Source organism: Mirounga leonina, unplaced genomic scaffold, assembly GCF_011800145.1.
Source record: "Mirounga leonina isolate KUSES-001 unplaced genomic scaffold, KU_Mleo_1.0 Mir_165, whole genome shotgun sequence".
NCBI classification, from domain to species: domain Eukaryota; kingdom Metazoa; phylum Chordata; class Mammalia; order Carnivora; family Phocidae; genus Mirounga; species Mirounga leonina.
In genome coordinates, this window is record NW_023270415.1 from 79,720,036 (window position 1) to 79,734,580 (window position 14,545).

At 43.9% G+C, this 14,545-nt stretch overlaps 1 protein-coding gene across 6 annotated transcripts in view; it reads right to left on the reverse strand.

The window, feature by feature from the left end:
- Positions 1-14,545, reverse strand: part of PTK2 (protein tyrosine kinase 2) — a 260,594-nt gene that overhangs the window by 145,069 nt on the left and 100,980 nt on the right. For all 6 annotated transcript variants that reach the window (XM_035012006.1, XM_035012007.1, XM_035012003.1 and 3 more), the window contains one exon: positions 6,248-6,335. In XM_035012006.1, the coding sequence (XP_034867897.1) occupies positions 6,248-6,335 (88 nt within the window). The remainder of the gene's footprint in view (positions 1-6,247; positions 6,336-14,545) is intronic.

A 14,545-nucleotide genomic window follows, 5' to 3' on the forward strand; every position in this document is an offset into this window, starting at 1 on the left:
TTTTAACCTTAAAATATTTGCAGGAGAAAACAATGGGAACACCATGTCGGACCCATGCATTGTAAGAGCTGAAAATTTCGAGTGCCAGATGACTTCTATACAAGTTCGGCATCAATACAGATTTAGTTAATATGACAACTTCCTGACCAAACATGGGCATCACTCTTCAAACTAATGGCCACCATTATTTGCAAAAGGTTGCCAACCAAATACACCTTTAACAAGTGAGATTTCAGAGAGATAAAGAGGAATAAAATGTTATATGGCAAAGGAAAAGTTTGATTTCAGGGTAAGGCATACTTTCCTTGTTTTATAATGAGCCATTAGCTTTAGCATCAAAACTTAGTTTTATAACTTCTGCTCTACAGTAAATAGGGTTATAACAAGATTCTAGTTTATTTTTAGAGTGTGCTGATTAATATCTTTCAGAATATTCTAAAATGGGTCAAAAACATTTAGTGAATCATTTGCAGTATCTCACATTGGTAGTCACATTTAGGACATCGTTAACTGAAACTGTACATCCACAAGATAATCTCCAACCAGTAACCCAACATTCAATATATCCGCTGACGTTGTTTCCTGCATGACACCATCCAAAACAATGGACAAAATGAATAGTGGGCATAGCTGAAATTTCTAAATAATAAAATTAAGGTAGTTTATTATAAGTGCTCTCTGTTTCCTGGGATCGGAATAGTGGTAGAGAGAATCCAAATATAATTCTTTTATTTCTACCCTGATAAAAGAGCCAAAATAATAAAAATACGTGTTCTTCTAAAATAGAGATGACAACAGGTAACACACTCAGGAGTATTTATTTACTCATCTCCAAGCTAGACCCTAAAGATTCCCACATGTGAAATTCAACCAAATAACAGCTCGTAACAAACATACAAGGAAACGTATCACTGACTGAGAGTCAGTGTAAACCATCACCATGGTGAAATGGTAAAGAAATAAAAGGCAGAAAAATCAGAAAACAGTAAGAGCCATTAACAACGGCCTGGCAGATTTTCTTAAAGGGGGAAGGGACACATTTTGCTAAATAAAAACTCAGCAAATGCATTACACATCAAAGTTGGTTGCGGCTGAGGAGAGTGGGCAGTGACGTGATAGATTTACCTGAATCGTGGATCCCCGGGGGACAAAGAGCCAAGACAGGAGAAGGAAGTGGATGCACAGGGAGGGCAGCCAGAGCAGTTCTAATGTGGACCCACATGGGGATCTCAGGCCAAGTCACAAAGAAGGGAGAAAAGGCAAGGTCTGAGTCGGTATCATAAGACATTTCAAAGAACTGATGAAAAGAGATGAGCCCCTGGTACAGGGTGCACATCACAGGTCAAGCAGGACAAAATGAGTGGAAATCCACACCTGGTTTGTAATAAAACTCCTGAACACTAAAGACAAAGAAAAGGTCTTAAAGCCACCCAGAGAGAAAGGACAGACAGATCACCTTCAAAGCCAGGATGACAGCCAACTTCTCAACAGCAATAATAAACATCAGAGTTCTGAGAGAAAACACTCCCTGGCCTGACTTGTACCCAAAAGCAGGAAAAGGAATCCTAGCCACACGGGAGGCCTGAACAACACTGTCAACAATCTTGAATTCATGGGTATTCGTCACACTCTACTCAACAATCACAGAACACACGTTCTCCTCCAGCAAAACCAGAACCCTGACAAAATCTCAGTAGGTGGGAGGTGGGAGGTGCTGAAACAGGTCTAAACAAAGTTTGAACAACTAGTATCAAATGAACCACAGTCTCTAACCACAATTCAAAATTATTTTAGAAATGAACCAAATGGGATACATGTTTAAATCACCTTATGACAACTTCCATTTCTACCAAAACAGTGGACCAAATGTCCTGACAAGGCTGCTCACTGAAAACAACTAAAAGTGCTGAATAAAACTTTTTTTTTTTTTAATCTTCTGGAATGCTTCTATGAGCTGGATGACAAACAAACAAAACAATATCCAAACCCTAGTCAGGCCGCTGAGGGAATGCAGAGGGCTCAGGGAAAATCTCAGGTCAGCTTCTACCCTAGGCCAGAACCAAACACACACTCACTGTGAAATGTGACAACTTGCAAGGGGAAGTAAGGAAGGGGATGATGGACACACAGGACCAGGTTTGCCTGCATGGTGTGAAAGGGTGGGGGCGGGGAGATGTGACAGGAACAGGGGACCAGGAGACATCAGGCATGTTCTCTTCATTTGGGCCATAGGATCACAGGCACTCACGCTAGTACTAAGTATCACACCGCACAAAAACATACATGTACTGGGTGTTACCAAACTAAACAATTAAAAAGAATCAAGGTCATCAAATTCTGGGCCCCTTAAAAATGGATCCATTTAGCTTAGAATTCAGTGAAAATATACATATGCATATATGTATACATCTTACATATTTTCATCAAATAGTAAAGATCTTAAAAATTACAGAATGGCTATCATTTAACTCTGAGGCTTCTATTAAATAACTTATCCCTGAACTCAGTGAAAATTTCCACACTCAAGTTCTTACAAAATATCTCCGTTTCATTCACATTTAAACAGGCCTTGGGGGGCGCCTGGGTGGCTCAGATGGTTAAGCGTCTGCCTTCGACTCAGGTCATGATCCCAGGGTCCTGGGATCAAGCCCCACATCGGGTTCCTGGCTCAGCGGGGAGCCTGCTTCTCCCTCTCCCTCTGCCTCTCTCCCTGCTCATGCTCTCTCTCTCTGTGTATCTCTGCGTCTCAAATGAATAAATAAAATCTTTAAAAAAAAAATAAAATAAATAAAATAAAATAAACAGGCCTCGGCTATAAATAGCTGCTGAAAGGCCAAATTTTTGCTATAAATAGCTGCTGAAAGGCCAAATTTTTACTTACGCCGTGTGCGCACGTGTGCGCGCGCATGTTTAAACAGGAGGAAGTTCTGAATTCCTAGCTGATTTTTCAACAATGTTAGTATTAAGCCCATTTCCTGCCTGCACAGGTGAACATATGGATCACCCATAATAGTTCCAGAATTTCCACATGTGCAACAGGACAGATTCTGCACTGGAAGGTTAGCACAAGAAGCTGAATAAATATATAAATATCTGTCAAAACAGTAATGCAAAAATCATACTATTTTCAAAACTTTGTTAGATCAGGGTAAAAATAAAAATCATACATCTTCTCACATAAATGGAATTACATTATATATGTTCTATACATGGCCTGTTTTAAACACCAGCATTTAACATAATGCCTTCCATGTGTACAGAGTTGTACCTCTCTCGTCAGGATGGGTGAATACATTTGAAACTCAGCAGAATTTATTTAACCAACCTTTTACTGACCCTATTGACACAATCTTCCAATTTCCCTTCTGTTAACAGGTGCACTGCTCCTATGAGCATCCTGTACATACATATGCATGTAGATCTTACCTCTTTAGAGTAAACCCCTGGAAGTAGAATTCTTAGTTTGAATATTAAATTGCCAATATTCAACTATTTTTCCGTACCAAACTGACAACAGTGCCACATACCAACCTGAAGGATACGAATATACTCATGGCTCCTAGTATAGCTGCCAACTCACTGGTTGTGACGACAATAGTCCTCCCGCCCTGCCCGCTCCTCTCTCTGGTTTGCACACACCTTTACCTCCCTGTCTCCTGTCCCTGGGACACGGGTATGGATCAGCCATCGACATGGGCAAGGGGCAGTATCATGACTGCACCTGTATTTCTTTTAAAATACAGGTACTTGGTAGAATACTATAAAATCACACACAAAATGAAAGCAATTATTAGGATAAAGATACTTTAAGTGATGCTTTAGAATATTTTCAGGACTTCCTAAAAATGTGCCATATGACTTCACAACTATAAAAGATTAAAAAGGGTCAGGTTGAGGAAGAGAAAGTGCAGGAACAGGAGAAAGCAGAGGGTGGGGTGGAGGCGCACAGGAAGGAGAGGGACATGTCCTATCCTAGAAGGTGCCGCTCACACTTGTGTCGTGACCTGCAGATGGTAAATGCTGAATCCTCAGGAGCCTGGCGCTGCCTGAACGTCAAATAATGACGGGGTACGTGTATGGGGGACAATTCCACCTCATTTATCGGGATAGGTAATACACCTATTTTAGTAGATGAGACCTGTAGGCGCAGGGAGACTCACAAAGCTGTTACACGCAGTGAGCACACGACAGTATGTGCGCTCCCTCTCAGGTCCCATAAAGACTTCAACAGAATGACACAGGCTGCAATGAGAGATGTCCTAGGAGTAAGAGAAAACTGGGGCCAGACCAGCACATACTTTTAGTCAGAGACAGAAGCAAGGTCTCGTCAAAGGAAAAACTAGGACAGCTGGCAGCAGCGTAGAAGGAACAAGAACGCGGCTGACTGCGAGGTCAGCCTACGAGTTATGAAAGGGAGGGACTGCGAGCTAATGAACCCTGTATTGTGAATTCCAGAAATCTGTGTCACTAAATAGTCATAGAATTCCTCGGGGGGTGGATTTTTTTCAAAGAAATTATGCCAAAAGTGATAAAGATTATTTATGAGAGAGAGAAACCCAAGGCAAACGTATAAGTTAACTAAATTCTCTTGTCACCTCCTTCACTCAAACACAAGGCTCATCAGACGGCTACGGAGGAGCTGGGAAAACACATACGAGGAGCAGTTTGTAAACTGGAAATCATCTCTGCAGTATGAGTGGGCCCCCAGCAATCTCAACTGGGATCTAAACATGACTTTTCTCTTTCCATTTTGCCAAACGTAAACTCCCCCTCCCATGCAACTCTGTATCGAGGTAAACCTCCCAAGTTCCTGTCTGGCCCCATACCTCACACTTCACATTTCCGATGGCACAAGAAAACAGACCCAATATCTGGAAACAGCATCCTTGGCTTCCTGCTCTCACAGCTTGGATCTTATAGGCAGGAATATCCAGTTTTGTCACATCGGGAAATAAAACGACCTACCTTCTTACCGCCTTCCTCCTGAAGTTAGCCTACCTCTTCTCCTTCCCAACACTAGGCACCTGGACTGATGCAATCCACCTCTTTATTTTCATGTCCATTTGGATAAGTCTCACAGCCCTATCAAATCCACCCACTAAATGTGCTTTAATTAGACCTTTATCTCCCCCATTTCTTGCCTACGTGGCTGGAGGGCCTCCTAACTTGCTTGCAGCCTTCTGAAGACCCATCTAGTCCATGACAGATGCTGCCATCACATCAGTGTGGTCTTATTTCACAACGACAAAAATTCTCATCAAGACATTTCACTAACTACATTCCTTAAATAGTTCTCCTTACTCTTTACTCTGCAGGAGAAAACCTACAACCTTCCCTTTTCATGATGTGGGCTCTATCTCCTCTCCTGTTTCTTCTCAGAACTTTTTAGCTCAGGTTTAAACGCACCATGTTTCCTAAAGTACATCTCTTCTTCATCTACAAAGCTGGAGACTCCTCACGTGACACTTTCCAGGAGAGCCACCTGGGTTCCGCACCTCCACGGAGTTAGCAGACCCCCCTGTGCACGGCCACATCCTCTGTGCTTCTCAACAACAGAGGACTGAGCACAAAGTACCTGTTCACAGGAGATCCTCACCCAAATGAGGAATTTAGGGGGCAGACTATCTCGTTTATTTTCTCTGCATTCTTGACCCACAGCAGACATTTAATAAATATTTTTATTAAAACAAAGAATGACCAAGTGCACTTGACTGCAGAACATGTGTGTGAATGTCAGCTATTCTTCGGACTTGTTCTTTGTGAAAACTAACAAGCAACGTATACTTGGCCAATTTGTGTTGGTTCATTTACGCCACATGTGCTTATTGCTTAACTAATATTTGAAGGGGTAAAAAGCAAGTAACTCAGTGCAAAAAAGTCAATTCTGCCTTTATTGTGCAAACTGCTCTTGAGATTTTATGAATATAGTTGTCTCTGACAATAAATTCTACACCTGACCAATCTGTTGATATTCAAGCATGATAATTATACTTGAATTAAAGACAAACCAATGCTTGTGTCACTTAGGATTTACTGTCTCCACACTGAAGAAGTATCTTTTAGGATTTGCGCAAGCATACAAAAATTCAGTGTCAAAAATTCAAAACTCACTGGGTAAAAGTCTCTCACTGCCATACTGTGACAAATATACATTCTCCCAAATGTTAGGTTTTATCTAATTCTAAAATAAAACCAAGTAGGATCCAAAGACACAAAGAGAAAAGTATATTAAAGCACTCTCCTATACCTGTTGATAGAAGAAATTCAGAGTTGGCTTGTCTTCAGTAAACTGGTTTAGAAATCCTTTTGGCAAATAACGAATTCTCAATTCATATCTAAAAAATAATTCACAAAATAGAACAATTAGAAATAAGTAATTTTCTCAATTCATAATCTACAATTAACAGCATTACTGTGAGTATACCATAACCAATTACTCTGAAATGTTATTTTAAAAATAAGCTAAAAGACAATCAATTTTTAAGCATTAATTTTCAAACTTTTCAGCACAAAGACTGCACCTCAATGTCTAGAGCTCAATGATCCTGCAAGGACACAGAGCAGGGAAGAAGCCCAGAAGGCACCCGGTCCTAGCAGTCACTGTCCACCACGGGGCAGGGGAAGCACCTCCCCACACTTCCCCCAACAGCTGACCTGATGCGCATGGAATCACACAGAACGTACTCTTTCGTGTCTGGCCTTTGTTCATTCACTGGCATTCTTGTGAGACTCACCCAATCTAGCAGCTGACAGTCGCTCATAGCTGGAAAGTGCTGTATTGCGTGAAATACCACATCACTACTAAGGGTCATTTGAGTTATTCCTGCTTTTTTTGGCTATTATGAGGATACTGCTGTAAACACTCTTTATTTCTTCCTCTAAGAATAAAATAATTTAATTGTTCAGGAAGCCACGCTTCAAGAGTGGTCGAAACAAATTTCATCAGAATGCTCTCCCCATCTCTCTCTCTCTCTCTCTCTCTCATGCATGTCCTTTGGTGAACGTGTGTACGCACTCCTGTTGGGCACATGGGCTTGGACTGGGAGTATAACACACACACACCTGCGTTTACAGATGCCACCCGTCAGGGAGCTGAAGAAGCCATACCAGCATGGGGTGTTCTGGATCCTCTCCACCCCCCCCTCTGCCCAGCATTTCTCTTTCATTGCACTCACTGATATTTACCACGATAAGTGTAGAGTGGGCTGGGAGCAGCCTCATCTGATGACTGGCCATTTTGGAAATCTCCTCTTGTGAAACATCTGTTTTTTTCTGAAGGGTTGTGGGTCCCCCCTCCCTAACCCCCAGCTGACCTGTAGGCCTGCCTGCCTTACATGTTCAGGGTGTGAGGCCATTGTGACACTCCTATCCTCTACCACTCCAAGGCTTGTCTTTCACTTTCTGGATGGTTTCTTGTAAAAATTATTTTAAAAATCTTTTTATTTTAATGTTATCTTTTGAGGAAGAAAGTTCATAATTTTTATGCAGCCCTATTTATTCTTTTCCTTTTTAGGAAATTCTTGTAGTGTTTTGTTTATAAAATGTTTGCCTACCCAAAGGTTACAGGAAGATCTATTTTTTCTAAGGTTTTATTTACTGATGTTTAAAAAAAATGCAATAGTCTCATAAGGAAAACATGCAAACAAAGTAGTAAATACAATTCTTTTGGTTCACTTAAGGGTGGAAAAAAAAATGCAAGGTACACATACACAAGTTCTGCTAAGATTTTTAAGTGTCCATCATCATTAAAACACACAACCGCCAAATGATTAGGTTCCCTTCTGCTTCTCCTCAGAACGAGGTCAACAATTCCCTGCAGGTATTCTATGTGGGGCGGTCATTTGTGGAAGCACATTAGAGTTCATTTATTTTGAACTGAGGACTTACCAGGCACTTTACATGCACTGTTTCTCCTAAGCCACATAACCGTCAGAGAACAGACGTGGAGTGAGTCACAGTGAACAGATTAGGAAGACGGTGCTCTGCAAGAAGCAGCAATCGGTCCCGAGGCTGCACGTTCGGGATCAAACAGGACACAGGAGGCTTTTGCTAGGAATGTTATCGCATTTAACGATAAGGAAACAGACCCTGGATCAAACACTGGGCCCTGCTGTGACCAGCCAGCAGCCTGACGATGCTGACGATGCCTCAACGGACACTTCATGGCTACTCTGGGCCTGACTGATGGTGCTAAGGACGTGACCCTCAGCCTCCTTGTGGTCAGCAACAGCCCTGACCGAAGCAGGAAGAACGTGGGCGCTGGACCGGGGCCGCCTGGGCTGGGCCTGTGGCTCTGTGGCCCATCCACGGTCTGCCATCACCGCTCTGCGCCTTGGTGTCTTCACAAGGTTGTCGGGAGAAATAAATGAGCTAGTGAGCGCAGAACACCGAGCACACTCCGTGGCACACAGTGATCGTGGGCTTCATGGCTTGCTTATGACATGAGCAGTTACTCCACAAATACTGATTCCAGCACCCAGACCAGCCAGGTACAACCCCAGGGGGTGGGAAGACACCAGGGAATAAAACAGGCAAAGTGCCGACCCTCGAAAAGTTTATATACAATTTGTGGTGAAAGTCAGACAGCAAGTACACAAATATCTATGAGGCGGCAGTAAATGCGACAAAGACAAATTAGCAAGGTAAGGGGAGTCACAGGGGATGAACTATATTCTGCACAGGGTAGCCGGCAGAGGACACTCTGATCCAGTGACAGCTGAATGAAGATCTGAGGGGAGGAAAGGAGTCATTCAGTCATGTGCAGGGACAAGAGTTCCGATCTGATGGAAGAGAATGGGTGACGGCCCTGAGGCTAGAGAATGCACGGGAAGGCAAAGGCCGCTCGAGCCCACGGGAAGGCTGCAGGGCGAGGTAGGATCGGGAGGTGGCAGATCACGGAGGCCCCTGCCTGTCATGATGATGGGGCTCAGAGCACTGTGAGCACAGCAGGGTCGTCGCAGGAGGTACATTCCTCAGAGCAGGCAGGCGATAGTGTGTAGCACAACAGGGACCAGGGGAAGCAGCAGGAGGCCCCGGCTGAGAAGTGATGACCCTGTTTTCACTGAGGGTAAAATGTTTCAGGGCATTACTGGGTAAGTGGCTCAAGGTCCCACAGGTGTCACGAGACAGACGCCCCCCCCCCCGCCCCCCCGCAGCAATTACATGCACTGATGCTGCGGAGCAAAACGAAACCGAGAGAGGGCCCTGCGGCTCGAAACCAGAGGACAGAACTGATCTGACTCCTGTGCAGGTAGGCAAGCTCTTCAGACCGTGAGGAGGATTCTGGCCCCCGCTTCAATCCGCAGTCTAGCCTATCTGCCCCCCACAGCCCGGCTGAACTGCCCAAGGTTGCCTGGTCTAACCGCATTCCAACACGCCGGCTCAGTCCTTAAACCACGGCACCCAACCCCCACAGCCCACGGCCCACGAGTGCTGACACTCCCATGCCCCTCTCATCTCTGTCCCTGAAACTTAGTGCTCTCCTCACCCTTCTGTTACTATGTTACTATTCCAAGAGCCTGACATCCTGAAACACATTCCCACTATTCTGCTATATGCCATTCCATGGATTTCCGAACAGCAGCTAAATATAACATGCCCCAAATAAATAATCCTTTTGCTTCTTCTGAGTAATAACTTCCTATTAAGGCCACTGACACTAACCTCCTCAGTCTCACCATCCACAATGAGCACCAAGATACCCATGAGCTAACCAACTAATGGCGGGGAGGAGTAGGAAGTGTTTGGACAAAAAATCTGTTAACCTTGCTACACAGAAGGGTCAGCTGGCCAGTCTGCATGTAGCTAAACAAAGTACAACTTCCAGAAACAACACAGATGTCGTTTCTTGATGGGCCTTGCAAATAATGTGGTATGGACAGCTCTTTCTCACAACAGACTTCCATTTAAAAATCCTCAAAAGAAGGATGGAAACAGAAATTCATCATTAGGCAAAAATTATTAGCAGTAACAGCTGTAAGAAAGAATCATCAATGGTAATGAGACTAATGGGTGAGAATACAATGAGAAACAGGCTATCTGCATAGTCTCAATATATATCCCCCCAGCAGGTATTTCTTAATTACAAAGGAGAAAACAGTTAACTCTACAGTGGAGAAAGCTGGCCACCACCTTAAACCAAATGATCCAAGTTAAAAACACCTGTATGAAAGAGTCACCTCATCATTACAGACTTCCTGATAAGATGCGCTGTGACGGGTTCAACAGCCTGGCTGTAGTATTCTTGCCAACAACACATAACCTCAATATAACCATGAAAAAAACCCAGACCAACCCAAATTGAAGGACACGTTACAAATACCCAGCCAGGATTCTTCAGAAGTGTCAAGGTCATGAAGGACATAGACTGAGGAACTGTCCCAGATTAGGGAAGACTTAAGGAGACAGTAAACAGTCACGTGGTATCCTGGACCAGGAAAGGGATGTTAAGTGGGACAACTGCAGATATTTGAGTAACATCTGTAAATGAGTTAATAGTACTGTATCAATGTTAAGTTCCTGGTTTCAATTACTGTACTATGTTTATGAAAGTTTCAGCGTTTTAGGGAAGCTAGGTGAAGGGAGCTCAGGACTTCTGTGTACTATTCTGGCAACTTTTGATACATATGGAGAATAAAAAGAAATTCACAGACCGACTGTTCCGTAACACCCTCCAGAACCGCTCTCCAACCAGCCCGGCCAGAGTCCGTCTGCAGCCGCAGACCCACCGGAAACTGACAGAAACTGAACGATCTTCCTGCTGCTCATGTCGGGTGCAGAAGCCTCCAGTAAATGCTTAATTAACAGACCAGCAAACTGAGAGCCCATCCTCATTTTAAAGCATCATTTCCAAATCCGTCCGAGTGCTCTCCTCCCGGAGAGGCTCTGGAGGGTTTCCCTCTGGTCCTTTACTTCTATGAGCCATACTGTCTTACTCAACTGATGTGTTCCCAACAATATTCTTCTAGGTTCTTTTTTTTCTTCACTTTATAAAAGCTTATCATGCTAAACGCCATCTTCTGGGACTTACTTTTTTTTTTGAGGTAAAATTCACGTAACAAAAAAAAATAGCCTTTTTATAAAGTGTACAGTTCAGTGGTACTGAGAGTACTCACAATACTGTCCTGGGAGACTCATTTTGCCATGAGGTCACGTGGCTGCGATTCATCCATACTGCCATCCCCGTGCCTACCGTTGGTTCATTTTCCCTTGCATGACAACCTTGCATCTCTAGCCCCAAACAGAAACCTCAGAGTCTCTCAAGGACAGAATCTGAAGTGGAACCGCAGGACCTAGAGTGTGTGTAACGCCTCGGTTTTCCAGCTGCTCAGCAGATGGACTTACCCGTTGACCTTCGCACCAGCAGGGCCGGCAAGAGCTTGTTGGAGTCACCACCTCCCTCTACTTTGGCCACGTGGAGAGCGGCAGACGGATCTCGTGGTCCCGATTCCCATCTCCCCAGTGGGCTAATGAAGCCAACAGCGGCTGCCTATGATTACCGGCCAGACTTGTTCTCTCTTTTATGACAATACCGTCGTGTCTCTGGCCCATTTAGTGAATTGTCTGCAATTTTCATATCCATCAGAAGAACTCTTGACACCATCTTTTGTTCATTACATATGTTGCGAATATCTCCTCTCAGCTGCAACTTGCTTCTGCACTTTTAAAAAAATACACCTTTTTATACGCAGAAGTTCATAATAAAGTCAAATCTGTTCTTTCCTTTTATAGTGAACATTTTGGGGGTATTAAGTCTTCCTACTCCAGGACCAGAGACACATTCAACTCTATTTTCCATTAAACTTTGTTCTCACCTGATCCATCTCAAGTGGGTTTCTGTATATTACTTGAGGTAGGATCTAACTTTGTTGTCATTCTTTGCACAAGGACAGCCATGTATCAAACCAGCCCTTTGTTTCCCCACTGGCGAGTCATGAGGCCTCTGAAGGTCACGCTGCCCGCCACAGTTACCACCACCCTGTGCTGCAAGCCAGCTTACAGAGGTGTTTGAAGAGCTAAGGACTCCGGTGAGCAAGCGTCTATCTCAGGATTACTGGACGGTATCAACAGATCCTACAGCAGAGAGCACACACCAAAAAAGATCTACGTTCAAAAACCTCCCGAGAATGGAAATTCACGTCCAATTACTCTGGTGAGTCCTGGCACTTCCATTTGGGTAAGATCTGACTTCTCAGAACTAAAGCCAGGCGTGTGGCTGCCCTCACAGAGCCACCCCTGAACTGAGAAGACACCTGCTAGCGAGAGGAAAACATGACCTATCGTTCCGTTTCTTGTATGTATGTGTGTTACACCGGAGTAGAGAAGAAACAGCTGAGTACATGGACTCCACTCTCCACCCTCCACCCATGGAAACTAGGCTCTCCAGGAAGCTGGTAAGCCTCTCGGAACCACAGGGTTCTTACAAGTAAAATGGCAAAAGGTGAATATCCACCCACTTGATAAGACTATCATAATAAGAATTAATTTTGATAAAGTAAGCCAAGTGCTTCGCACGACGCCCGCCACACAGTAAGCAACGTGGGTTAGTGTGAACACACTGCTATGGGACACACACTAGTGGAATGAATACACGTTACCATTCCATCATACTGTGTTGCCTCTTGGATTATTCTACACTTCCACTACCACTAATTCAATTTTTACTTAAAAAGTTTTTACTGGGTGCCTACCGGGCACAACTAACGAGAAACCAGGAACAGATCAGGGAGTAAGACCAAGTCCCTGAGGGAGGAAAGTCATCCGGTGGGTTGGCAGTGGGCCCTACAGACAGAACGGTGGGAGGAGACCACAGAGAAAAGGGGACAGCAGAGCACTTGCCCTACCTGATGGGAGGTCCAAGCCATGCTGGAAATGGCAGAGGAGCACCTTCACCAAAGTCCCACCAGGTACAAAGACCCCAAGGAGCAATATGCTTGGCTTGTTCAAGAACCAGTAAGAGAGCCATGTGGCTAGGGTGGAGCAGGTGGAAAGTTCTCCAAGATAAAAGTCTGTCTCATTCACCGGGCAAGAAAGCTGGCAGCAGAGAAGATCCTGACCCAGCAGCTCCGAAAAGGGAGCACAGAAATGTCAGAGCACAAGCCACTGGGGCACAGGAAGGGGAGCGAGAGCGAGAGGAGACGGGGCTGAGAGATGATCAGGACTCTGGAGTTGGCTGAAGGTATGATGAGGAGGTACTGGAAGCTTCTGCAGAAATGATTTATATATTTCATTGGATGTGTGTATTTTTAAAGACTCTTCAGAAAATTCTATGAGCTCTGTCTTAAAAAATCCTTGTACAACGGCTTCTCCCTCCTTCTATTACTGCTCCCCCAAGCCACCAGCTTTTAGGACTTTTGTCTGGGTTAGGCAGTAACTGGTTTATTGGTTTCCTGTATCTAGCCAATGCAAGTGTGATTTCAATGCCAAAGGCAGGTCTACAGAGAGAAGAAAGAGCAAAAAAGGTCACTGGAGCAGCCCCCAAATTTAAATGCTAAGCAGGGGAAGACAGTGAATGGTCAATAAAATAGGATTGGGCAGGCAGGAAGCGAAGCGCAGAACGTCATCCGGTAAGAAATGACTGACAGCGTCAGCTCCTGCAGGAAGGTGCACTGGAGGACGAACGGGAAGAGCCCATGAGAGGTGCGGAACAGGGCAGCACAGCCAGACCCTAAGCAAACTGTGAGTTTTACTTTGAACCATGAACTATTTAGGAAAGTGTTTTCAAACTAATTAACACACTGTCATGTGCAGGACTCCGTATTTCCACATTAAAAGGAATAGTGAAAAACATAATTTAAAAATTGCTTACTTACTATTGTTTGTTTTCTTTTTAATTATTAGGAGAGGTAAGTTTTATTCATTTATTATTATTTTTGCTTTATATATTTTGAGAAATGTCTTTAGGAACTTAGGAGTTTAATAGTTCCATCTATTTCTACTCTTCATAAATTCTTGTGAAACGAGCCTGTTATTACTATGTGGTTGCCCTCCATATCCCTCAGAATGCTTTTCTGTTTTGAAACTTTTTAAATAGGATATTAATAAAGTAATACCAATCCCCTCGTCCCCCTGGTTAGTAGGTAGGAAAATTCTTCTTTCTATCTATCCACCCATCCATCCATCTATCCCTATCCATTTATCCATTCACCCATCTCTCTCTCTATCCATCCATCCTTCTATCCATCTATCCAACCATCCATCCACCCACCATCCATCTCTCCATCCATCCATCCACCTACCATCCATCCTTCTATCCATCTATCCATCCATCCACCTGCCATCTATCCATCTTTCCTTCCTTCCTTCCATCCATCATCTCTATCCACCCATCCATCTTTCTATCCATCTATCCACCCATCCCTTTCTCTCTGTATCTATCTATCCATCCATCCGTCCATCCACCCGCCCACCATCCATCTATCTAAATGAAGTTAAACAGAATAGAATGCCTCTGGATGAAAACCTTTGACTTCAGTGTACTGGTGAGGCTGGGTATAGTTTTGTGAAGTACATTTCTGACCTATATGGAAACAGTTCTGAGACACAT